This window comes from Python bivittatus, unplaced genomic scaffold, assembly GCF_059951505.1.
Source record: "Python bivittatus isolate LINGU-HERP-01145 unplaced genomic scaffold, Pbiv_v1 ctg000850_np1212, whole genome shotgun sequence".
NCBI classification, from domain to species: Eukaryota; Metazoa; Chordata; class Lepidosauria; order Squamata; family Pythonidae; genus Python; species Python bivittatus.
In genome coordinates, this window is record NW_028277112.1 from 44716323 (window position 1) to 44744093 (window position 27771).

General features: G+C 35.0%; 1 protein-coding gene across 12 annotated transcripts in view; it reads right to left on the reverse strand.

Moving 5' to 3' along the window:
• The window catches only part of PTPRD (protein tyrosine phosphatase receptor type D), a 428647-nt gene that overhangs the window by 135707 nt on the left and 265169 nt on the right, over positions 1-27771 (reverse strand). For 3 of the 12 annotated variants that reach the window (XM_088130357.1, XM_088130353.1, XM_088130361.1), the window contains 5 exons: positions 26809-26835; positions 22732-22849; positions 18890-19477; positions 18419-18519; positions 8799-9058 (listed from right to left, as the gene is read on the reverse strand). In XM_088130357.1, coding sequence (XP_087986483.1) covers positions 8799-9058; positions 18419-18519; positions 18890-19477; positions 22732-22849; positions 26809-26835 — 1094 coding nt within the window. The remainder of the gene's footprint in view (positions 1-8798; positions 9059-18418; positions 18520-18889; positions 19478-22731; positions 22850-26808; positions 26836-27771) is intronic. The other 9 variants (XM_088130358.1, XM_088130354.1, XM_088130360.1 and 6 more) reach the window with 5 other exon arrangements.

The following is a 27771-nucleotide window of genomic DNA, read 5'->3' on the forward strand; positions in this document are numbered from 1 at the left end:
TGAAGATTAAGGATACGATTCGGTTACTGAAAAAATACATGGGCCTGACTCCATCTGAAGCCCTAGAGACTGCTAAACAAAGGCTCACAACACTGGCTGCTAGGCTAAGGTGTTACACTAGAGAAGCAGAGGCCAAGAAGATAATTTCCATATTCTCCAAAGAACCATCCAAGGTATACTCCCAACTGCAGTACAACAACACAGTAACAGCAGAGCCCCCGACAGCAGAAACAGTGCTGGAAGAACATATGAGAGAAAGAGAAGACACATAACAGCAGTGCAAAGTGGCTGCAGGACTTGAAAGCAGACCACAATAATCTGCCAGAACAGGAACCAGTCACTATCACAGTAGCAGACATCCAACAGCAGATCAAGAACATGAAGAGCTGGACAGCACCTGGCCCGGACATGATCCACACCTACTGGCTAAAGAAACTAACAGCAGTGCATGAATGTGTAGCAGCATACATGAACCAGCTGCTAGCAGCAGGCTCCCACCCAGACCGGCTAACAGAAGGAAGGACAGTGCTGATCATGAAGGACCCGCGCAAGAAAGAGCACCATCCAACTACCGGCCAATAACCTGCCTCCCCACAACACGGAAAGTCCTATCAGGAATCACAGCTGCCAAGCTATAGGACCATATGGGCCAGTACACGAGCACAGCTAAGAAGAGCATTGGGAACAACACCAGAGGCTCAAAACACCAGTTGCTCATAGACATAGCAGTCACACAAGACTCAAGGTCTAGGCAGACCAATTTGAGCACACCCTGGATTGACTACAGGAAAGCCTATGACTCAATGCCACACACATGGATCTGTGAATGCCTCACACTATACAAAGTCAATTAAATACAGCTCCCACAAGTGGCCATCAAGTGCGGCACATACCAAGGTGATGCACTGTCCCCACTGCTGTTCTGCACAGGCTTAAACACCCTCAACCAGATAATCACAAGGACTGGATATAGATACAAATTCAAGAGTGGAACTACCATCAGTCACCTCCTCTTCATGGATGACATCAAGCTATATGCTGAATGAGACATTGACTCACTGATCCACCTGATACAGATCTACAGTGAGGACACTGGGATTTCATTCGGACTGGAGAAGTGTGACTGGATGGTAGTAAAGAAAGGGAAGGTAGTTAAGACTGATGGAGTGGAACTACCAGTGGGCCACACAACAGACATACAGACCAGCTACAAATGCCTTGGTATCCCATAGTTACATGGAAACCATGATGAGGAGGCAAGGAAGACAGCAACATCCAAGTACCACCAAAGGATAAGACAGGTCCTGAAGAGCCAGCTCAATGGGAAGAACAGGATCCATGCCATCAACATGTACGTGCTGACAGTCATCAGATACCCTGCCGGTATAGTGAGCTGTACAAAGGAGGACATGGAGGTGGTGATGTGAAGACCCAGAATCTCCCCACAATGTACCCACCCAAGTCCAACACCCAGAAACTCTACACTGTCCAGAAAGAGGGCGGGTGGGGTCTGGTGAGTGTCAAAGCCACTGTCCTGGATGAAACCTAGAGCATCCAGGAGTACATCAATAAGATGGCACCCAAGATGAGCTACTAAAAGAATGCATGAGGCAGCAGCAGACATGGGAGGAAGTTCAAGCAGAGGAAGTGCCATGGCAAGAGAAGCCTCTGCATGGGATGTACCATTGCCAAATAGCTGAGGTGGCTGACACTGAGAAATCCTATCAGTGGCTGGAAAGGGCTGGACTAAGAGACAGCACTGAGGCATAGCAGCACAAGAACAGGCACTAAGCATCAGATCCACAGAAGCAGGGGTCTACCACACTAGACAGTCCAGCACATAGTGGCAGCGTGTAAGATGCAGGCAGGAGCAGCATACACTGAACTGCACAACCAAGTAGCTGGCATTGTGTACAGGAACATCTGCACAGGATATGGGCTAGACCGTTCCAAGTCCAGATGGGAGATTCCACAGAAGGTCATGGGGAATAACAGGCTGAGATCCTGTGGACTTCCAGATCCAGACAGACAGGCAGGTACTGGCCAATCAACCAGACATTGTGGTAGTAGACAAGGACCAGAAGGCAGCAGTGGTGATAGATGTAGCAGTGCCAAGTGACAGCAACATCAAGAGGAAGGAGTATGAGAAGCTGAAGAAGTACCAGGGCCTGAAGGAAGAACTAGAGACGATGTGGAAAGTAAAGGCCAAAATGGTCTCAGTGGTGATAGGAGCACTCAGGGCTATGACTCCTAAGCTGGGAGAATGGCTCCAACAGATCCCAGGAACATCAGAGCTCTCTGTCCAGAAGAGGGTAGTGCTAGGAATGGCTGTGATATTGTGCAGAACCCTCAAACTCCCAGGCCCCTGGTAGACGACTTGAGATTGAGGAAGATACATACCACCCAGAGGGGTGAGAAGGGAATTTTTTTTAATATATAATAAAATGCAAATTTTTCTGATTATTAAAAATATAATTTTTATTATTTCCTGATAATAAAAATATAATTATTATTTCCTGATTATTAAAAATATAAACTATCTACAGACAACACTCACATACCCAAATTATTTATAAAAATCTGAAGATGTTCATATTTCTGATTGGGTCAACACTGAGTAGACATTTCAGATATTAGTTCCTATTCAGTATTTTGTCAGAGTAAGATTTATTGCAGATTTCAGCTTATATACATTTTTCTTGGTTTTGTCAGTGAATATACCAGAACATCCTATCTGAATATAAGACTGCTCTTCCTATGCCATATTTTGGTACTGATAATTGTATCTGTTCAGTTCAGTACATGGCAGAGATAATATTCCATACTCCCATCCTTTCTTCCATGAACTTTTGATCAAGCTAGGAATTATTGTGTTGCTGGTAGATTAAGAAACTACCTTGGTATGTAATACTACTCAGTTGGGGATGGAAATCTGATTGGAGCTCATCAACATATATCATTGATATATGCTATTGTAGAATTCCATTAAGTTTCTCTTTAGTGTGCTTCAGCATAAGCTTTTTTGCCCACAGAGTTCTGAAGTATTTGCCCAGGGTAAAGACTTATGTACAGATTTTCCATACAAATCCATTCAGAAGTTCAACTGTCACAAGAGAAACTTGCTTCACAATCCAGAGCAGAATTTTTAGGGGGGGAAAAAAATCATTGCTAAAGACAGAAAAATTGTTGGGTTACATCACCAATGAAAAGCTAAAAAACTATTTTTTTTAAATCTTTGATTTGATGTAGATTGGCTGAACTGTAATTATCTGGCTATTTGTCAGCCCCACTAAGTAGACCAGGTCATGAAATCAACTCCACAGGAAGATTAAAATTACATTTATTGAGACTGGTTGTATTAAGAGATTCTTGCAAATCTGCAAGATTGCAAGTCTGATTGTGCTGTACCTCCTCCTCTTTCCTATAGTTAGGGAACTAGGGAGGTGTCTAAGCTGTATGTTGTCTGGATGTTCTGGACTTTAAAAAATGCTTAGCCCCTTTTGCCAAGACTACAGCTTTCGCATATCCTAGTTATGGTCATCTTCTTTACTCTCTACAGTATTTGGGCTGAGTTGGGTATATCAAACAATCAGCAACATTGGCATTAGGAGAATATGCTCAACTCCCATGAAGAGGGAATTTTTATTGGCATGTATGACATTTAAATTTTTCATCCTGGTTGTGCAGATGAAGATGTCCAGATGGTGTGCCTTAATCGGAATGTACTGTTTTTCCTGATGTAATCACAAACTCTCAGTGGATAGAATCTTCTGTCAGTGTGTGACAGAATTTGTTTTCATGGAATCTAAATGAAAATTCTGTTGTCAGTAGAGATTAGTGGTAGGTTAATAGTGTTGAACTCTGCTTTTTAGGATAGATTTCTATCTGCCCATTTTTTAATGAAAATCCAAACGAAAATGTGTTTGCAGGAAAAAATAATAACAATAACAACTTTATACTACTTGGAAAATTTACAAAAGCCACATAAGAAATAGGTGGCATACAAATATGGGTAAAATAAATACATTGTAACTTCTATCCATATGGGAGCAGATCTGGCAATTTCCCCTTTGGGCCCAAAATCATGTGATTAAAAGGAAAGGCTTATACTAATCCATACTCGTCCATCAAAAAATCTTCCTTTTGATCTATGATGGTAATAAAGATTTGATTTGATTCCTTTTGATCACCACCTGTGTTCACTGGTCTTGCTTGCTCCCTCCCTCCCTCCCAAAATTCTAGCAGGGATTACTCTTAATTCTTAAAAATCCAAATATTTGCAGCAATGTTTTCCATTAATATTTACATGTGTAATTCCATAAAATCTTAAAGAAGGCACAGGGGCCTTGTTGGTGAGTAGTTTTAATCAGATGTGGTTTCACATTCATATCATTCAAAACTTTGACCTGTCAATTCTGAGAACTATAAGAAGGACTTTGCTTGGTGAAACAACACAGACTAAACTAGAACAACATTCTATTCTTATTGCGACCAACCAAAGGTTATTGAAAGCCTTAAGGACAAGAGAATAATGGATTCATCCTTTCTTTTTCCTAGTAAGCTTTTTATTGTATCTTATATGTCTTGTTGCAGATTCATGTCTCAATAAATAAAAATCTGATTAAAAATTGTATGCATTTCATGTAATTCTGTAAACACTGTTATATTTTATCCTAAAATATACATTTTCAAACAATTTTCTGTTATGTGTACCAGATTTTAGATTACTTTCCAAAAATTAATATATTCTTACATGTGTTGTAAAATTCAAATTATAGCGCTGTGATTACAGTGCTATGGCTCCTAAGTTACTTTGTAAAGTTAATCTTCCAGACAGACATTAGCTACTTCTCTTTTCAGGTTCTTTTCTCCATAAATGTTTCTGATACTTTCAATCTGTAACAATTCCCATTTATATTAATAAACTCTCTCTCTCTCCCTCTCTCTCTCATTATTAGCTATGGACTAATTTTTTCACACTTCTTAATGTTTTAGCATTTTATTTCCTATAGCCTTCTTTAGAATTCCAATTAAGCAATAAAAATAGCTTTGCATGAAGCTCAAGATACAAAAGATTACATGTAAAAAACATGTTGCATCTTGAGCAATATTTTCCTCTCTTTTTTGCCATACACATCACAATGTCATCATCAACAAAAAAGCCTGCAAACAAAGCAACAACACTTATTGATTGAATGGTGCACAGGCTTTCCTAGTAACTCTTTATGGTTCATCATTTTGAATTCCAATTGGCACTGTAATGTCAGTTCTTTAGTACCATCTCTGTTGCTTAATCTGCACAGACCCACTTGAGAAGCCCTGTAAACCATGTTCCAGAACTGTGAACAAAAGATATACCTGACAAATCCATTTGTTCCAAAATTACTTTTTAGATTTAAATCACTTTTTTTTTTGAAATACAGGTTTTTAAAGCAATGTCTGACAATTTTTTATAAGGAAGACACATTAAACTTCTGTTGCTGTATTAATATGATGATTCTGAATACTTAAATACAGTACTTGACTTTAATGCTAATTTTAGGAATAACCAAGAAATATCTTACAATGAGGGATACATTTATTCAAATCTACTCAGTATTTTAGCCATAATAGCTGTATTTCCTAATATAACCCTTTCATCCATACAAAAGTTATTCTGCATGAAAATATTTCATATGAGTATGCATGTTTCCGTATGCTAATGGATCCATAACTCCCAAGTTTAAATGTGCATTTGATTCTATTCCTGGTTTACTTTTTTTTTCTTTTATGTGTGTGTGTGTGTGTATGGCTGTAAATATTACTGATATTGTGTTTCTTAAATAACAAAGACAAAAAGAAACATAACTATTTAATTACTTTAGTGGGACTTGGATCCACTTTAGACATTCCAGAAAATGCTTGATAGGAATAGGGATTTTACAAACAAAATGTATTTAGCCACACAGAGCTCAAGAGAAGTGAATGATTATCGTATGAAGAGAGAAGATCAGAGAAATTCTCTGTAGTTTTTATTTATATGAATAGTGAATGCTGGAAGTGTGGCTGAAAGTAGGAAGTCTTACTTCCTTACGAATCTCTGCCTCTTTTATTTATGAACAATGAAGGTGCACAATCATCTTATTGTTGGAAAAAAATTCTCTTTGCATAGTTCATAGAATCTTGAAAAACCATTCATGCTTTCTTTGAATATTTAACTAGTTTTGTAATATTATTGAACAGAACCCTGCTCTGGTTTTTTATCCAACATTAGTTTTATATATTAGAAATAATTATGGATTACTCAGTTTCATGTTTAATATTTTACCCCCAACAGAAGTTATAAACTATCATGTCTTTGTCCTAGAACCAGTTATTTCTTCTCACTTCCACCCTAAGTAGTTGCTAACATACTGAGAAAATAAAAGACTCATGAATGGTTCTTTCTGACACTGTTTCTTAAATGTTACCTTGATATTAAGAATTGAGACACACAGAAATCATAGGTGAGAGGGTCTATTGTATCTGATATGGCACATTTTCCTACAGTTGGGAGGAACTGCTAATACAAGAGAATTAATGTATTCTACCTAGTTAGAATCGATAAAGATTAGAAAATATAAAGTGCTATACAACTTGAATTTGAAGTTCAAGTGATAATGAAAATCATTACAAAGAATACAGTTCGAAATTCTTTTGAAAAGTAAACTCTAAAGCTCATGCCTTTCCCTTATATGGGCTATTGTGCTGTTTTTGTTAATATTCAATATAGAGGGCTTCTTTTATATGAAAAGTTTTATTACAACAATTTTATTATACTTTATATATGACCTTGTTTTAGTTTGTAAACCACATTGAAATTAATTTATAGAAAAGCAATGTAAAAGTATTGTAAAATAAAAATAAATGAATAACATACAAAAAAGAGCTATGTGGCAGGCACACACAATTCTACTAAGCTTGAAAACTGATTTGCTCTAAAGTTTGAGTACATACATTTGGTCCTAGTTGTTTGTAGAATTCTAAATTCAATTTTAGATTCTAGTTAAATCTTAAAATAACATTGTTTACAATTTTTAGTCAGAAAAGGAAAGGAAATTTCTGTATGTAATTAGAGACACAGAAAGAGGGAAGGCAGGCAACTGTTTGAGACTCAGCATGATTGTAGACAGCTGAATGACTTTAAATGTCAAAACAGTAAGTTGATTATATAGTTACTGAAGTCACCAACAATTACACCAGTTAAGATTGGGTGAACTGGGTCAAATCTTGTTTGAATCATTTCGTTTGGATATCTATAATGATTTGATTCAGATTTATAAATCACATCAATAAATTGAATCACATTCAGAAAGCCAATTTGGCTTGGAAAAAAGCTTTTCTGTCTATGAATAATAGGCTATCAAATGTATTGATATGGAAGCATCTGTTACAATTATTTAGGCTGAATTGATAATATGATTCAGAAAGCTAATTCAGTTCAGAGATTTATTCAAATGATGTATGATTTCAGGCTCTAAACTGAATAATTGCAATATTAATAACAAATTCTATTTTCAAGCCTAACTTTTAATTCATTGTAGGAGCCAATTCTAGGACCATCAGAATTTTTTACACTTTATATTGTCAAACATTACACAGATCAAATTTTTTAAACAGATTAATAGAAATAACTTTGATATAAAGCAAATATTTGTAATTTGTGTGTATGAATAGGGTTGATATGCTTTTAGATTGACTGAACTAAAGCAGAACTATTATATATAATAGCAAGATATACAGGAAACAAGAATTCACCAAAGTTTATACAATACAATTTATACAATATTACCCATCACAAGGACTGGAAAAATATAAAGAAACATAAACTACAGATATAATGTGCCTAATAATAGATTTGATAATTAAGCATATAACAACTGCTCATACCGTGAAAAGGCAATTCATTTTGGATCTATATAAATGTGATAAATCTCTGTATTCTAATATAAACTACGTACAACATCTAGGCTCTGAATCTTCAAACAGACAGATGCACCTGATTTTATTATCTGCCCAACTTCCCAGATGGAACTTACATTGAAGACTAAAACTAAATTGTAACTTATTAAATTGACATTTCTATTTTACTTGGAAGTCTATTTGGTTGAAATCCAGTTGCTGTAGGAACCACAAGAGAAAGTTCCCTCCTCCCATTGCAGACCCTCTAGAGCCTATACATTTTTGAGAATGCCAGGGGGAGTGGGAGCAGGGTACAGCTGCAGTGGGACGATCCCACTGTACTAGCACAGGGACTGGCAACAAATGTTTCATGGCCTGCACACCCCTGACTGCAATGCTGAAATGTAATGGCAAGCATGATGATTTTCAGTTTCATGATTTTGCACAGATTTTTGCAAAAAATGAGGGGTAAATCAGGTCTGTTAAGACCCTGTGCTATTTTATTTTCCTGTTTGGCATTTAAACAGGGTCTTACTTATTTTGCCCCTTAAACCTCCCCTTAACCCTTTTGATAAAATCACCATCTCCTATCTGTGCCTCCTGCTTTCCTGTGAAGACAAAGGTTTTTTTTGTTTTGTTTTAAAGTTAGAATACAGTCCCTGGCTCATGTTTGAAAGATAGGATATAAACATCATAAACAATAAATTGTATTCATTTTGGCATCAAATCTTAAAATGCCTGCCTGTTTACGGCAGTGCCTGCACCTAAGGGAGCAGATACAAAAGTAAATGCTTTAAACTATAGAAAAGGTTCTAAGAAATTACAAATCTCCTTCAATTGTTTTTAAACTCTTACAATATACATTAGATATAACTTACTTTATAGTTTTGTTTGCAGGTACTTCTGGCAGCTTCACGGTTATCATTCCATCTAGATTGGTCTTATCAATGAAAAGTGGTTGGGTGCGTAGTACATCTGGTGCTGTCTTTGCTGTCACCCTGTGTTGCAAACCTCCAGCACTATTCCCTCTATTGGTTAGCACAAATGAATAGGATGTCTCAGGCTTCAGGTTGGTGATCAGTTTCTGCGTGGCTCGGCCATCCACTTCAACTGCCATTTTCCCGTCATCATAAAGAATCTAACAAATAGGAAAACAGCAAAATATTAATAGTAACCCTTAGGGATGTGCAGGAGAAGAGCAATTTGGAAATAGAACTTGCCCTTGGCAAAATGACTTTGAAGTTAGTTAAAAGCTGCATGCCAGAACAAACAGAAAATATTTTAATCTCAGGGTCAAATGTGTTAATGGAATCCTGGATGGAATGGTAACACCAAGGAAGCCTTAATATTTCCACTGGGGTTTAGTGGAGACAGCAACATTGGACATGTACATTCATTACATATACATTCATTACACTTCCTGCCTTCAACTGTTCCTGGCTCCAAACTCCTTTCATTGCATGCTACATCATCCAGCTTCAATGATTGCAAGTATAGGTAGTCCTCAGTTAACGATCATAATTGGGACCAGGAACTCCAATGCTAAGTGATGTAGTTGTAAAGCAAAAAATCACGTGACCATTCTGACTTATGACGGCAGTTCCGGTTGCAGTCATTATGTGAATCGCGCATGGTTAAGCGAGATGTCATATAGCCATGACTTGCAACTTCCTGCCGCCTTCCCCATTGACTTTGTTTGGCATTGAAGGTTGCAAATGGCAATCATGTGACTGTGGGATGCTGTAATCATTGTAATTGTGTGCTGGTTGCCAAGCGCCCGAATCACAATCACATGACTGTGGGGATGCTGTGACTGCCGCAACTTTGAGGACATAAATCTCGTTCAGTACAGTCATAACTTTGGTTGCTGAATGAGTGGCTGCTAAGCAAGGACTACCTGTACAGAATGAGGAATAGAAATCCAGCATAACAGCTCTCTCTTCAGCTGGAATGTGATAGGATGGCATTCAAGTTGCAAAGAACATTTATTTCTTGATTTTATACCTAAATGAAGAATTACACTGGTCTAAGACATCTACTTCATTAATGAGATGGCGATCGATAGTTTTAGCTCAGTCGTACTATAAGGTGAAATTGAGAGGGGGAAAAGGAAGAGTGAAGGAGGCCTTAGAGTACTTGTTTTAATCACCTGGAATATGAGGTTGGTCATATAATGTACATTTGAACAATAAGCTCTGTTAGTTGTAATTTACTTTAATGATAATGTTTTGTTGGTTATTACTTTCCTCCTATGAGACAAACCCCATGCTTCAGGAATTTATGGACGGAACCTATTTATCAGATCTTCTGTCTGCTTTCCCAGATACTATTGTAGTGATGGCCGATTACTTTAATGCTTGTGTAGGACCTGATGATGATTTTCTATATGCCAGATTACAGGGCTTTTCTCCTTCCTCTGAAACAGAAGTGATCCCTTTGTACTGATTATCAAAGCATGTGAAATCAAACTATGCAGGTTTTTGTCCAGCCCAGATAGTTAATTTGCTTAATCTCTATATCTTAAATGATGCTATTGAAAATGACTCTCAAGCAGAATTCACCAATTGGGTCATCTTGAAAAGGAGTGCTACTGATGACATCATTAGTAATTTTTAGGCATCTCTTAATTCATAAGAGATCATTTTCTAGTTTTACTATGTTTTCTGCTCTGCATTAGGAAACCATAGGTGGTACAGCATTGCCAGCCCAGGTTCTCTTTTATAGAAGACTCTGTTGTATTAAATGGTCCCCACAATTCAAACAAAGCATTAAGGTTCAACTTGTGTTACAGCAATATCAGAGTATACACTCTTCCTTATATCAGTAGAATCTGATACTTTAATTCTGCAGAACTATTTCATACTAATGCAGGAATTACAAAAATTACTAACTTAAATGACTGATGTAACCATCACCAATACTGCTGAAAGCCACAATTTGACTTTGTGTAAGAACTACAAAAGGACTTACTACAAATTACAAGGCACACAGAATTAATGAAAATCTAATGAAGTTACTAGTATTTTTAATCAGAAATAGCATTAGAAACAATTCCCAAATACAAGAAATAGACCATTATGAAAGAAAGTTGGGCACATCTGATTCAAACAGTAAGAAGTAATGATTCTGCCCTTGTTTTGAGCATCACAGTGGAAAACTAAGTCACTTTTAAATATACAAGTGAGTTATATCTCATTTAGGTCTGCAAAAGACTCTTTGAGAACTGTATAAAGGTGATGTGACAAAACGAAATGAAACGAAACGAAACAAAACACATATTGGTTCTGTAATGACAACAGTCCAGCCTAGCTAGCAGTAACAAAAACAAAGATGAAGGATTTACAGTAATTCCACAACTGAGATCAAGGAAAGTCACAGAAATGTCTTAATTTTCCCAGTTAATAAAAAATGTGGTGGCTCCCTATTTTGATGATGCTTTTTCTTTACTGAAACATGGTCAGGTCCCTAAAACTGGGGGCTTACAATCATTATTCTCATTTTTTTAAAAAAAGTAAAGAAGTATAATCCTGCTTATTACAGACCAAATTAGTCTTAATACTGTTAGTAAACTGTATCCTAGGCACAAAGACTGAAAATTGAAGGACTAGTCAAAGAAGCAGGAAAGCTATAGGAACATTCTACCAAAAAATGGTATTTGGTCCTACAACACCTGATAGAAATATATTCTACCTACTTTATCAGCTCTCTGTATGCAACCTTTACTGATTTTTTAATTCAATCTTTCATAATACGTTGTGGGAAAAGATGGAAGATTTTACAACTGGCCAATGCCTGCTATTCTCAATATAAACTTTATATTAAAATACATAATTGAATATTAGATGCAACCCTAAAGGGCACTTAACAATTGTTGCTAACAGCCAAACGGGAGTCAAGCAAGGTTGCATTCTGGCTTCATCGTTTATAGATTATAAATAATTTGGTTAGCAATTTAGATAATTTGGATTTCCCCTTCCTAAAATAAAACAGAAATAAATTAATATCTTGCCGAATGCAGATAATGCATTCATTATTTCCAGAATCCCTAACTGAAGTTAAAATGTACATCGTTCTGAAAGAGGTTGTATAGTTAGCTATAAGAAAACTAAAATTATGAATTTTGCCAGAAATACACATGGCAAATAGGTGGATACCTAACTGATCAGGTAGCATATTTTAAAGATCTGGGGATGGCATTATGATAGCAGAAAGTCACATGCAACACATTCTCTCAAAAATGCTGAGAGAAACTGCAGTTGCCATCCTTACATTTTTAAGGTCTAAAGCTAGTAAATTTATCCCAACCTCCCTTTATCTATTTTAAGCAAAAACAGTGGTGGAGATGCTACACGGGACTAAGCTAGACCCCTTCCCCAAATTCAAAGCACTAGAATGAACCAGCATCCAATGTTGCAATATGTCCCAAATAAAGCTTTGTTTCTTGAGGTAAGCGCAGTGAAAATAGAGGCTACAGTACGGATACCTGTATTTAAGTACTATCTAAAGCTGTCCTACTTTTATGTGGAACTTGCCCCTCAATGCTTTCAACTGACATAGAAGAAGACATTATTGCTGAAATTAGCACTCTTTGTGTTCTCTCTGGCTGGCCTATTTTTGGGGGTTATGAAAAGGTTTGCATAGTACTGCAAAAGAGAATTTTGGACATAGAGCAACAATATCCTCTAGCTGAGGTGCCTAGCGTATTACTTCCTGGGAACTGGAGGTACACAGATGTCTCTAAATCCCAAAGCACTTTTGCACTGAAAAGCCTGCAATGCCTTCCCCTCTGCTGTTTCAGGGGAGAAGTATATGAAGTATATATGGAATGCCTACACCCTAGTTCCATGTTGTCCAAACCTGGCCACTTTAAGATGAGTGGACTTCAACTCCCAGAATTCTGGCTGGCTGGGGAATTCTGGGAGTTGAAGTCCACTCATCTTAAAGTGGCCAAGTTTGGACAACACTGCCCTAGTTGGACCGGGAAAGTTGAGACAGCTGAGTGTGCCTTTTCCAATGTCTGCCATACCAAAAGATATGTAATACTTTTATCTTTGTGATATTGTCAAGACTGCTAGATGGATTACAATCTCTCCGTAACCGAAAAAGTTTCTTCTTTTTGTGTGGGAGTTTATAAAATTTCTCAGGAGTTGAATAACGATATGTTTATCAGATTTTGTAAACGTTGAGATAGCATTTTATAGACTTTTGTACTTTATAATCTAGAGCTAAACTGATAGTGAATTTCCTGTTAGTTTGAGACATAGCTTCATGAAGCACCATTTTAAAAACATTTTTATTGTTTGTATATTATCACTCAGCTTAACATCAGCATTATAACTTTATTCATAGAATGTGAATGGTAGTGTTTCCTAATAGTATATCAGTAATATATTAATAATTTTATGCTTGAGTTACTGTTGAAAGGTTGGAATTTTTATATCCTTGCAGTTTTATGTTATCTTATGTTGGTCCATTCACTGAAATAAAGATCGTGGTGGTGGTGGTGGTAGTAATAATTAAGCAAAAATTAAGAAACATATTCTAATATCAAATTCTACATAGGCATAATTGTTGAATATGTATCTTGTTCTTCTTAATGTTTGTCCCACTTTGCTGCAGGATGTGTTTGCTTTGTCCTGCATTCGCCTAGTTTTTACAGTGAAGCTTATTAATGCATGATGCAATCAGAGGTTTCATTTTTCAGCTGGCTTGTTGCAAAGCCTGATGCTGAATAATTTGAATGCATATCATAATTAAAAAGTAGCATACATTGACTTAGATTATGAATAATGATTGAGTACCCAGTGGTACTTTCTTCATGGACAAACTGAAGTTTAAATTAAGTTAATGAAGTTTATTTGATAACTTTATGTATATTTAATAATTTACTCCTTTTCTTACATTAACAATTCTTCATGGACAAACTGAACCCAAAGGCCCATTTAGGTCAGGGGTGAACACATGTTTTAAACTGAGAAATGCATCTGTGCCTTGAATAAAATGCTGGGAGCTGCAGTCCTAATAATTGTGGGGTCAGGGAGAGAAAAAAAGTAAAATTTAATTTAATTTCTATGAGTGTTTAAATTAAATTAATGAAGTTTATTTGATAACTTTATGTATATTTAATAATTTACTCCTTTTCTTACATTAACAATTTGAGGAAGCTGCCAAGGACTGCATCCAATGTTTTTAGGAGCCACCTGTGGCAATGAGATCTCAGGATGTCTATGCCAGATCTAAATCAATTTCCCAAAAGAGACAGCATACAGTCTTTTGGAAGCCCACAAGAAAACACAAAAGCAACAGACCTCCACTTCAAGTTTCTGAACTGATGGCTCCTCTTTGCTATCATAGCTAACAGCTACAGAAAGAATGAAGTTCTATTCCTATAACTCAATGAAGAGATTCAGAAAATCTTTCAAATAATTTTCAACACATAATACATAATTTTATTAACAACTTTTGCACTTCATTTACCAGTTTCCTGAATATTCACCTAATCTCCTGAGATTATTTTAATCCACAGTTTTGGAGCAGCCTTAATAATTTTGGATTCGCTGCAATTGTAGCTCATTGATAACATCTATTTGGGATCATTTATAAACATTACATTTCACAGATATCATTGATACTATTCACAAAACATTACAGCTTGCTTCCTTCAGTCCTAAGGCCTCATAATTCTCCTTGTGATATATATGTTGTACTTTCTATCTGGCTATATGTGCATCTCTATCTCTTGCTTTTGATATGCTGTATACAAATATATACAGGATATCAGGATAAATAAAAAATATTTTAACAACCATAATGAATTTTCTACTCAGAATATTTCTGATAAAAAAGTAATCTCTAAGAACAACACTGTTAATTTGAAAAATAAATGGAATTTTAATAATTATATCCTTGTCATATTTTTCAAATTTCATTATTATTGTGCTAATTGTTCAAAGTTCAAATTATTCAGAGAGAACCAGTTTGATGTAGTGGTTAAGGCATCAGTTTGAAACCAGGAGACTGGGAGTTCTGGTCCCATCTAGGCACAAAGCCACCTGGGTGACCTTGAGCCAGTCACTTTTTCTCAGGAAGGAGGCAATGGCAAACCACTTCTGAAAAACCTTGCAAAGAAAACAGCAGGGAGTTGTCCAGGCAGGCTCCAATAATCAGACATGATTGAATGGATTAAAAAAAAAGTTCAAAAAAGGTACTTTCCTGTACTTTTAAATATGTCTGATCCACTGAAAACTTTAGTTTTTTAGTGTTTTGCAGCAGCAAGCATAACAGCTAACTAAAGGAACTTAATGTCCTTATATGCCTTAGGAAATACGTAAAATAAAAAAAAATCAGGATTCATAGTAGAAGACTATGGGTTATTTTTTCCTGTCAGTTCAAAAACTTGAGAAAAACAAATGACTGATTGGACATTACAACCAACTATGGTAAGAGACACCAATTTGTTTGCAACCCTGCCAGTACAATATAGAAAAGCTGCTATTTTATATAATGCAATTTAGTGAAATGGGATATCATCTATGGATTATTTTCATAGTCAATTCTTCATAAGAAAGACATTTGAAGAATTCTATGCCCCAAAGATTTTTGATCAGGTTAATTTCAAATCATCCTCTTATAGGGTTTTTAAATTTTATTTTATTTTCAGGAGAACCTCTTGTGCTTGATATGACTTTTATATAATACTGAAGGTATTATCTTTATTTTAAATTAATTAAATGTACACTATTCTTCATATGGTACTTTCAATAACTGATAAGTTCTGATACTCTTAGAAATGAGCTACTGAATTTGATCAATTTGAAACTAAGTAATAAGGATGATGATGTAACAGCAATTGTACCATACAATAAAAATATTTTATATTTACTGGGGACCCACTGTGGCATAGCAATTAAGACTCTTTGGGACTTGGAGTGGAAAAACACATGCTCAAGATCATCCAATGAAGATTAGAGCCCTATGTGGAAAAGAGGTGCCAGATGTTCAAGCTGGCTTTGGAAAAGGCCACGGAACAAGAGTAATTTTTGCTGGTGCACGTTTAATAACTGAAAAAGCCAAAGAATACCAAAAAGAAGTCAGTGTGTGCTTCACTGATTACTGAAAGGCCTTTAATTGTGTTGATCATGTCAGGCTGTGGAATGTGCTTAGAAAAATGGGAATCTCAAAACATCTCATTGCCCTCATGAGAAGCCTATATCCATGTGAAGAAGCCATAGTAGGGACAGAACATGGTGAAACAATCTGGCTCCACATTGGCAAAGCAGTGTGACAATGCTGTATACTGTCCCCTTATTTATTTAATCTATATGCCGAATATATATATTAAGGGAAGCTGAGTATGGCTTTATATTAGAAGAAAATGAGCATGGCTTTAAAATTGGAAGAAGAAATGTCAATAACCTGTGCTATGCTGATGATCTAGTAATAAAAGTCAGGGAGCATAGTGAAAAAATGGCACTAAATTAAATATAAAGGAGACCAAACTAATGACAACAGGTACAACAACCAGCCTAGAACTGTTAATGAAGATGTCAAAGTGGCAAGTGCTTTTTGCCTTTTAGGATCAACCATCAACAGTAAAGAAATGAGAAATCAAGAAATATGCTGCAGACTAGCCCTTGGTAGAGCAGTCATGAAGGCCTTGGAAAACCTATTCAGATGCTGTGATGTGTCTATACCTACAAAGATCAGAATAGCGCAAGCAATGATATTCCCTGAGGTACTCTATGGAAGCAAAAGTTGGACTTTGAAGAAGTAGAACTGGAAGAGTATTGATGCTTTTGAACCTTGGTATTAAAGAACACTTCTGAGAATACTGTGGAAAAGAAACAAATGGATCATCAAACAAATCAACCCAGAGTTCTTGCTAGAGGCACAAATGACCAGGCTCAAATAATCCTACATCGGACACGTTAAGCAAGGACCTAGCTCTAAGTGAAAAGAAAGAGAAGAAGAGGACAACCAGCAGCAAAGTGGATGGAGTCAGTCACAGTGGTGACAGGTGCACCATTGGAAGACCTGAAAGACCAGGTTAGGGACAGATCATCCTGGAGAAAAACTATCTATGTGGTTGCTAACAGTCAACATTGACTTGATGGTATATAATTAATCAATCAATCAATTTAGTAACATAATATATTTGAAGTACTATAGTACATTACAGTTAAGTTTAAAAGAATGGGTCAAGCACCTAACTCTAGATATTGGCAATGAAATAAGTCAGAGGCTGACACCAAGTATCTGTGCTAACTGTAAAGATACTGAAATACCATGAAAATATTTTAACAGTCATAAGTTATTGCTTTACATGAAGTTAATCATTTTACACTTTCTGCAGATTTCAGTTCAAAACTACATGAGACTTTTTTGATGCACTTTTATTTCTTAACTGAAAAATCATGAGAAAAGCAGGGGATGGTGCATTTTGAGAGAAAAGTGAGAAAGAATTTCTAATAACAAACATATATTGTCGCATTGAACTAAGCTGCACTGAACTCAATGAGATATACTGATTTAAAGAGTTTAAATTGCCCAGCATAGGATATAACACTAACCTGCAAATCTATATAAAACAACCCTACATTGACAGTGTAATTTAAGGTGCTTCTAAAATCCAATTTGGCCTACCCAGCTAGAGTATATGTGAAGGACAAGTTTATTCTCTGTTTTCCCGGATGTCCTGCTGGATTCTTCCCAAGTTCCCACCTCCAATGGCATCAGTAGGATAAAAATACATTATGCCATGTTCACAGTCTGATCTGAAGTCTTGTCAGGAGAATTGGAAGGCTCTGAATCCACCAGATCCATGATAATCTCTGATAATGCATATTAAAGTTTCAGCTGGCACACTAAAACCTTTTGCAACAAAGATGCCATTGTGTCTCTGCTGTCAGAGGGCAATTCATTGTGTGCTAGTGTGTGACAATGCAATACAGAAAAGAGTAAGAAGTATTACATTACAGATACTAATTTTTCATAAAAGTTTCATCACAGGATGACAACTAGGAAAAGCAGATTTTCAAAATATTGTTTAAACAGCAACAATTTGGAAATATACTATAAAAACAGAAACAGAAAATAATCAAGAGAAAATCAATCAAATATTGGAAAATTAGCCCTTAAAATTCTTCATTATACTTAGTGAATGAAACAATCTCAATTTTTATTATACTTTAAATAGCAGAAACAAAGACAGTATACGTTTTATTTCTGGTGTTTTGTTTAACATCAGTAACGCTGATACATAAAGGCAGAATTAATTAACATCATCTGTCAATCAACATCAATCAAGTATAAATCCTGAAGAACTGCTGCCATGGTCTTCTGATTCAGTTCAAATCAGAAGACCAAATCTGACAACAAGATTTAACCTTACTAAGTATACTTTTAGTTAGTACACTGGGTCTATAAATCACTTAATAAAAACATTTATCCATTACAACTCTTGTAACCTTTCAAGTCTTTTAGATTAACAACCACTTACTTTGAACGGCAGGGCAGAGTTGTAATTCTCTGGTATATCCCAACAGAGAAGTACTGATGTCTTCATTACCGCTTTGACATGAAAATTTTTTGCAAACACTGCTGGAAAAGGAAAAGTAATGTATTTAAAGTACATTTTGATTTTGGATCCCATCCCCTTTTCATCAGTAAACATATTCCATGATATTCCTACCTGTTTTTAGAAACCATATTCCATTCTTGCAAATTACAACTCAAAATAATTATATTTTCCTTACCTGCAATTATTAGGTAGAAGTGAGCCAGACTTGTCTGATATGGGATAACTGAATTCTAGTGAATCCAAAACACATGAAGATTTACATACTTTACCTCTGCATCAGATGAAACTACTTATATGATGGTTTTGAAAATTTTAAATATAGCTTCAAAAATATCGATATCCAAAGACTGAGATCCTTTAAAAGACAAGCCATAAGCAGACAAATCCTACCTTGATCCACAGGTAATGTCCTAAACTGGATACTGGGACTATATGGACCGGGCCCTTTGCTTGTATGTGCACGTATTTTTACATCATATGTGGTATCTGGTTTTAAGCCTGAAAGTGTCATAATAGTATCAAGAGGAACAACAGGGATCTCTGTTTGTTGATGTGCCACATTGATATCTCTGTACTGTAGAGTGTATTTGGTGATAATACCGTTTCTCTCGGATAAAATGGGTGGTTGCCAAGTTAGTTGGATGGACGTTGAGGTGGCACTTTCTGAATGTAGATTTTGAGGAAATCCACTTGGTAGATCTTCTGGAATCAAAATTTCTTTTACCATCTCTTCCCCAAAGCCCACTTTATTTCTAGCTGAAAGCCTGAAGATGTAAGAAGTCCCTTTATGAATATCAGTAGCCGTGTAGTGGTCATCTTTATCAGTAAAATCCCGTGTCGTAAATGCATCCATGTCTTTGCGGCCAAACCTCAGGCGGTACCCTTGCAGGGGGCCATATGTATCAACAGGTGGGTGCCACTGAATTAGAGCTGTACTCATTTGTGTGTGGCTAATTACAAGCCGGGGTTTTCCTGGAACTGTAACATAACATTATTTTAGCACAGAATGCACCTGCAATAACTTTTTCTAAAATTGCTTATAAGGTCTCTAAAAATTACTTATGCAACAGATATACCATTTCTCCACTCCACCCCCATCATCAAATATTAATTCAGACCATGCAACATACTGGGCACTGCATTATCTTTCTTAATTTCCCTTCTTCTAGTTCTTAAAAACAGAGAAAGCAAGCAGGCAATGATCCCTGTTGACATGAAACCAAACAATATATAATTGTGCATCTGTATATTTTAGGTTTGTGAACTTCTCTTTCAAACGATTAATGGAATCAAACAGAATACATTCCAGAGGATGTATTTATATATTGGGAAGAACAAAAAATTTGAATATAAAAGGAATTCTGGTCTGTGACCGTAATAAAGATGATGATGATGATGAATATAAAAGGTCTCCGAGTCAATTTTCATCATCTTAAAAAATGTGGTTTGAAAAGAACTGCTGTCTGCATAACTCTGGTAGTTTAAATCCAACCACAGGTAGACATAATAGAAGGCATCTTCCACGGTTTTCAGGGTACCTTTATATGACGACTTTTAAACTCGTTATTTCATTCTTTTATTTAAATAAATTAATATACCAGGTTTAATATCCTAATTTGATCTTGATTCTCATATCCTTGTTCTGGTGTTGAAATTACAGAAAAGGTTAGTTTAAAAAGCAAAAGAATTTCATCCAAAATGGGGATTGAATGGAGAGTAAAAAAGGAACAAGAAGAGAACAATGGGCCTAATAAAATACATAATTTCACTAACTGATGTTCCGATAATGAACCAGAAGCTCACTCTGCTGAATCAAGAGATACAACTTCAGGTTGCAAACACGAAAATTCTGCCATTAAAAAAATAAAATAAAATAAAAATAAAAATCAGGAACTTGCACACACAAAAAGCTAACATAAACACATAGGAACTTTTAGCTTAATTTTTATGTCTGATTTAAGAAATAAATTTTAAAATTATAGCTATTTGACTTATGAAAGTTTCAAACATAAAAGCTACAAACTACAGCTATCAGAAAAATGAAAACAAAGTCGAGATGTTCCTAAGAAAATTATTCTTGGAAGCGCATAAAATGAAGTCAACTGAAATCACTACATCATGTATTATTCTAAGAAATCATACTGTCCACAGAAGAATAATTACTCCTTTCTAATATACAAAATTAATATAAAACTAAAGATTTTCCCACTAGACAACATTTGATAATTAACTGCCCATGAGATCTGCACGCAGGCAAAACCCAGAAGAAAGGTAAATGATAATGAATGCATACATGGCAGATTGAGAACTGAAAGGACACTGTGCATTATAGGAAAAGTAAAAGCAACATGGTAAGCCTGAAGCCAGTAGTTGCATTGTTTTGAAAGTACAATTAAATCAAAACATTAATTAGCCTTAATTATTACATGCTGTCCTAGATCCAAATGTCCATGAATATAGTTCTCCATTTGCCTGGTGCCCCTTTTGTCTTCAGTCCTATTTGTGGTCCTGCAGTCTCGTTAAGGTTTTCCCTTCATTCTGCAGACATTTTTTATTTCCATTTTATGGATACAGTTTGCCAATTTTTTTATGGATTGGGTGAGATAAAACAGCTCTCACATATGTTCCTGTGTCCAATGATTAATAATGTCAATTTAGAAATGACATATTTCTCTATCTCTTCTTTCTATCTCTGTCTTTATCTTTTCCTCCCTACACTTTCCAGACTCTACATTTTATTCTCAATCTCTCTGTGTTATATTTCATGCCATGGTGAATTTCACACATTGTGCTGGACCCTGTGGTTTGATTTTTTTTTTAGTGTAACATATTTGAACTAGGCAAACATGGTTTGTTCAACAAATTGTAATTAAAAGAACCCTGACTTAGTAATATGTGTGAACCATTGAGACATATGGATATCATTTGGGGGCTTCCTAATTGGGGGTTTGCTAATACTTGTTTCTTATGCTTGGTCATGACATTCTTATTTCCATGAGAAGTCCATGAGACGACTTGCATTGGTAATAGAAAGAAAGATGGCTTTTTAACAATCCTAGGTACTATCACATGTTTTTAATATATAGTACATGAATTCTATGCCTTATAGCTCTTTTACACTATTCCTCATGGCTATACCATATTCTTGAACAAATACAAAGCTGTTTTCTCTTTACTTTACAATGTATAAAATATATCTTCCTGCTAGTCCTGACTTTGACCTACTGCTACATAAGAAGAGTAAGGCTACAAAAAAGTGATTGGTTTTGCCTGTTAAGTTAAGACTTACTATTACTTCTATGTGGTGGAAATAATACACTGGAGAACACTGCATGTAATAAAATAAAAATAAGTCTTATTAAGGATTATTTAATTTAGTCCAACATTCTGTTGAAAACTATGGCTTCAAGTTTTCCTGCTCAGACTCCATAAATAAGAGTTATGGAACTCTTTCCTGCTTACACTCCATAAATAATAGTTATGAAAAAGCACAACCATTGTAGTTTTGTTTTAAATATAGAAAATGTATCAATTAATTAATTACAAGAAGATAAACAATTTATTGTTGCTAAGAATGTCTCCTCAATTGCAATGGGCACAATATCCATCCATCCATCCATCCATCCATCCATCCATCCATCCATCCATCCATCCATCCATCCATTCATCCCTCCCTCCCTCCCCCCACCCACACACCATAGAAGTTTCTTCTGCACAAACATTTAATTCTTTCCCTCTTTTTTTTTCATTTTATTATCCAAACAGACATACTATCAATTCATATTTGGTTCTGGCCATAGTTAGAGATACATAAAGTATATTAATTAAGACAAGAGATAAAATTGAAAAAAAATCATTGAGACATTTTAAATTGGAAAAAAAAAAAGAACAATCAGTTTAATTTATCTGAGTTTTTAACATTCCATATTTTTAATGTATCTATACAGCATAGGGGGGTGTATCTCTTCAAGTGAAACAGAGAGATTTTTCAAAAAGTCTGTAATATGCCTGATGGGTCCGATTATCTATTTCCCCCAAAACGTTGCCTGGGCAAACTCCTGGATGCATCTAAACTCTTGAAGAAGTCAGGCATGGAAAAATCACAATGAAAATCAACAATGCTTTAATGTACATAATCAGCTAACAACATTTTAGCACCTCAAATCAGAAATGATTAAAGCAGTCAATATTGGTTTTAAGGCTTCATAATGGAAAGGATCATCAAATAGTACCTGCACCAGTAGTAGATACTAATCTAGGTTTGCTCCGTGCTCCATCTCCTTTGGTTGTATAGGCTGTCACAGTTAGGGAATATGTTGTCTCTGGCTGTAATCCAGCTATGATCATCTCCTAAAATGATATAATAAAAAACATGGTACATTAATACATGGAATAGAGACCTGTCACAAAATTTTCATTTTGCCATGAGTTGTGATAACTTGCATTCAGTGCATACAGCTTTCATGCTATCTGCAGAGATGGCAAGCTTTTAGGGGTATCAGAAGAGGATACTAGTGGATAAGATTTGCATTAAGCCAGAAGCATGATGACTTTTCTGAGCAGCATGCCCTAAATGTTTTTATAAATCATAAGGCTAAGCACTGCATATCCTTTAAGGATACATCACAACACATGTTCTTACTATTCGGTTTTATTATTGTAGAATGGGTGTATTTGGAATACAAAAATAAAATCAAAAGCAGCTTGACCCAATGACTGTTTTAGCCACTATTTACAGAGCAATCATATTGCTAACTCTACACAAGGATTATCTATATTCTAAATTTCAGAACTGTTTTATGTATAGATCAGGGGGGCAACCTTAAGGTCCTAGACCACAAATGGCCTTGAACTCCTTTATTTTAATCACTGGAGAACTTTCTGACTTCTGTTGCCAAAATCAGTGGCATCTTTTCATGCCATTTTGAGACGGTGAATATATGACAGATGTAACTTAAGCCTGGAAACATTTTTGCTATAATAATGATAATGATAATAATAACCTAGAGTTACTTCCTAAAATATAGATTAAAAAAAGAGAATCATGGACCTGCCTATATATGCTATTATCAACTTGCCCAGTCTGTTTCTTGTCCTCCAAGAAACTGTCGTATGGCATTTTTCAATACCAAAAAGTTGTCTACCCTGTCAGCCCCTTGAGATAGATCAGACTAGGAAACCAAAGTTATGAATACTAATACTACTTTTATTATAGGATTATTGTAACAGAATCTTGCAATTCTAAATGTGCATCCCCGCTTCCTGCTTATCTACAGGAGAACTAGGGAAGATCAAGTCTGAGACATTTTTTCAAATTACATTTCTGCTTTGGACTCAGATTTCATTCATGTGACCACTGTCTTGGTTGCAGCTCTTCCTCCTGTTCATCAAAGGTATTCTCACTGCCCATTACATCACTTAATAAAATTTATGAAACCTATGATTCCATGCACAGTTCCTAGGAATCAACTTCACTGATCTAATAAATAGGGTTCGATTATGCTGTAGTTCAGTAATTCTGTAGACTGAAATCAAAGGCGTTCACTTCTCAGTGAATTCAATTAGAATCACCCTTTAAAATCTGCAGTGGCACACATACTTATTTGAAAGTAGTAAACATGCATAGGACTGTGCTTCAAAAATTTGTTCCAGAATGAACTTGCATTAAAACACTGCTTGTAAAGTAAATAATATAATTTAATTTATTATTAATTTAATCTATTATTTGAAATCTAAAATATCCATTAAAGATAATTTGAATATTTGGTCTGGAACAATAAATTATGGAAAATGCATTAAGCCCTATATGGATATCCAATAGGAAATTCAATAGGATTTACCCCAGGTAAGTGAGAATAAACTTGTAGCTTTTAAAATATTTTAAAAGGGGATGAAGATTAAAACATATTTGCAACTGATTATATACTAGAAAAAACTGATAATTTGTTTTATACATTGAAACTAATATTCAGAATGATACAAAGGGCTTGAGCTAGCAAAAACAAATCCTACTAAAGTTCCACTATTTTTACATGCTTAATATGAACCACAATTCCACTGATCTAAAACAATTTATATTTGGTTGGATCATGTCTCAGCCTTAAAATGTGTATGCTTATATGTATTTGTGCGTGCACATTAATTTTAATTTCCAATGTAGTATAACTCAGTTTTTCATAATCAAACAAATTTTCCACTAGTTTCTACTTCTAAATATGAAAAAAAAGTAGAAGAACTATAAACACTGGCAATTGTGTTCTTTTTTAGGAAATATATAAATGAATAGCTGTAGAAACTAAAAATATAAAGAATAAATAACAAGCATAAATATTTTAAAATGAGTGATGATGCATTCAGAACATCCATGTGTGGAAAATGGTGATATGGGTTTTGCCTCTTCCCCATTTAAGATACACAGATATACAGTTGGCTGTAATAAGTATGGGACACCATACTTTCCACCCACCTGTCCTTTTTAACAGTGCAAATTATTCATGCTCTGAAGCATACAAAACATGCACTGTAGAGAGAGATGGCTGTGCAGAATAAATGGGAAATTCACACTGGCCTCCTTTTCTTCCTAATAGTCAGCTGTATTTCTCATGCTCAAAAAATAAGACTTTATTAAGCTCCCTAGGAATCTTTCATATGCAAATACTGAATTTCAAATAAAAAAAAATTAATTGGTGGGTTCAAAATAGACTGTTAAATATATATGAGAAAGATAAGTTAATACATTCTTAACAATGGGTATGACTATTCAATATAAAATACTTTCCATAAGTACCTAGCATTCAAAACCAACAGTTGAATAATGTCTTTCTTTGGATCAACTATAATGATTCAAAGGAATGTGTGCAAGCTTCTGAATTGTCACACAACCAATAGCACTATCATATGGAAATTTATCCACACAACATTTTGAGAAAGACTGATTTTTTCCCCCTAAAATATCTTAATTTCAAATTTACATACAGTATATGTGGTAGCCATATGAAGTGATAATGGCAACATGTTGATTTCATAATTTTGTTCTTCCACTAGTTTAAGAGTGAATAAAAACTTCTTTTGTTTTTCTTCATTTAAATTATTGCTGTGTTGTGATAAATTATGGGCCAAGGAGTCATCTCTATCTTTAACCAAAAGTGTACACCTTCTCAATATCTGAAGAGTAGTCAAAAACTGCTAAGAGTTTTCATATGAGTATGAAAGAGTTACATAAGAGAATGTACCAGAAAAGGTAAAACAGGAACAAAATTATCTGGGGTTGCTAATTTTGTTAAAAGTTCTTTCTCATGATTTATAGTCTTTTACAATGACTGAATTCATGCAGTTAAAAATCATAAAGGATGTGGTGAAACAACCTTTTGGAGATCAAGTGGATTCTTTAGATCAGAAAATTTCAGAATTTCACAGTGAAAAAAAAACATGAAAAAACAGAATCACCTAGCTTGAGAATTCTGATAAGCAATGTGCCATATATATTGAAACAACACTGAAAGCAGATAAATACATTCGAAAGAAAGTGACCAATTTATGGGGCATAGTTTGTAAAACTAATATATGTTTTTAAAATTTTCCTTAAAACATTGAGCAAGGTAAGCTATATGTTTCTTTAGAGGATACAGTAATAGATAAATGAAATATTTTCACTAGAGCTAGAATACAAGCTGGAAATTGAAGTAGCTGATTGTACTGGATTCTATTTCCATTCAGTAACTCATGATTATCATATGATAAGGACAGTTTTAACCTTTCTGACTTTATCATTGGGTACATGTTTTGAAGAAGAGTATCAATAAAGAAGGAACTCTTTAAATAGAGATGAAAATATCTCATCCAATGACGATGCTACTAACAATCTCAACTGTAAAAAAGTTGGCACTGGGCAAGGACCAATGTATATTTTCACAAAGATGCATTGTGAAATATACATTTATGTATATAATACAAATATATATTTAACTTGGCATTTCATCAGCTGAAATGGACATCAGGTTAGAAACTAAAAGAAAGGATTTGTTTGACAGTAAATACAGAATACAAAGGGCCTGAAAAAGGCTGAGTTAAGCAAATGACAATGATAACTGCTTTCTCTGAAAAAAACATTTTGGGTAAACTGTTTGCAAGATCAAGTTAGGTAATTATACAAATTCAACAAACTTAGGGAGCAAAAGCATTGCATCAAATCAAAAGAAAGTTGGGGGAAAGGTGTTAATCCATGCATATGTGCAAGCAACCAAAAATTAAATGTTAAAGCCACCATACTTTTTTAGGGTTTTTTTGGGGGGGCAATCCATTTTACTCACATGTTCAGTAGTATCATCATATTCCCACTGATTGAGAGTAAAGAATGTTGGGAAGAAAAACAGAAGAAATAAGGAGAGATTTGTAGGCTAGCTGAAGCATCTTTATCCTTCTCAGGATAACAACACATGAAAACTAACTAGCAAAATCAGCCTGAATTTAGAAAGAACTATGAATTTGCAGTTTCTCATTTGATGCCAAAATGGTACATGAATAGCGGATGATATTTCTGAAAAAATATAAATCCTAGTTTGGAGTGTTGTTAGTTTATAGCAATGTTTTACGACCGCATTAATTCAAACTGTTGAGATATAATGAAAGGCTACATTTTAGTTAATCACATGCTACTAAGCCATATTCATTTCTATTTTACCTTGTCAAATTTAATTCAGTGCACCTGTTTAGATTAATAGAGCCAATTTATATGTACTTGATACTTCATATCAGTAATGGAACCATATGACCAACAGCACACTCTGCTCCTTCTATAATTAAAGAAAAAAGAAAAAAGGAATTTGAATTACAGCCATAAAGGGCTGCATATTTTTCCAAGTGGGAAAATCTGTTCAAAGAACAGAGGTACAATATAATCATATTGTTCTCTTTCTAATCCCTGGAGATTCACAATGATACAAAGGCATTAACAAGTTGTTCTAAATGTGCTAAAACATTGATATGAATAAGACTTGCACATATGTTAATCATTTAATACAGAGATATTCAGAATAGGAGGGTGTTAAATCATTACAGAAAAAAAAACGGTATTGTTTTCAGTAAAGTCAAGTTTATGGAATTGGAGTTTAATATATTACAGATGCCATAAAGTTTTTCTATTTAAACAATTTAGTTCAACTCTAATTCTGTTTAGGATATAATATATGATGGTTACATACTGCTACATTTCAAAACAGAGTTAACCATAAATGAAAAAAAGCTTTATGTACTTCATTGTTTAAGATACCATC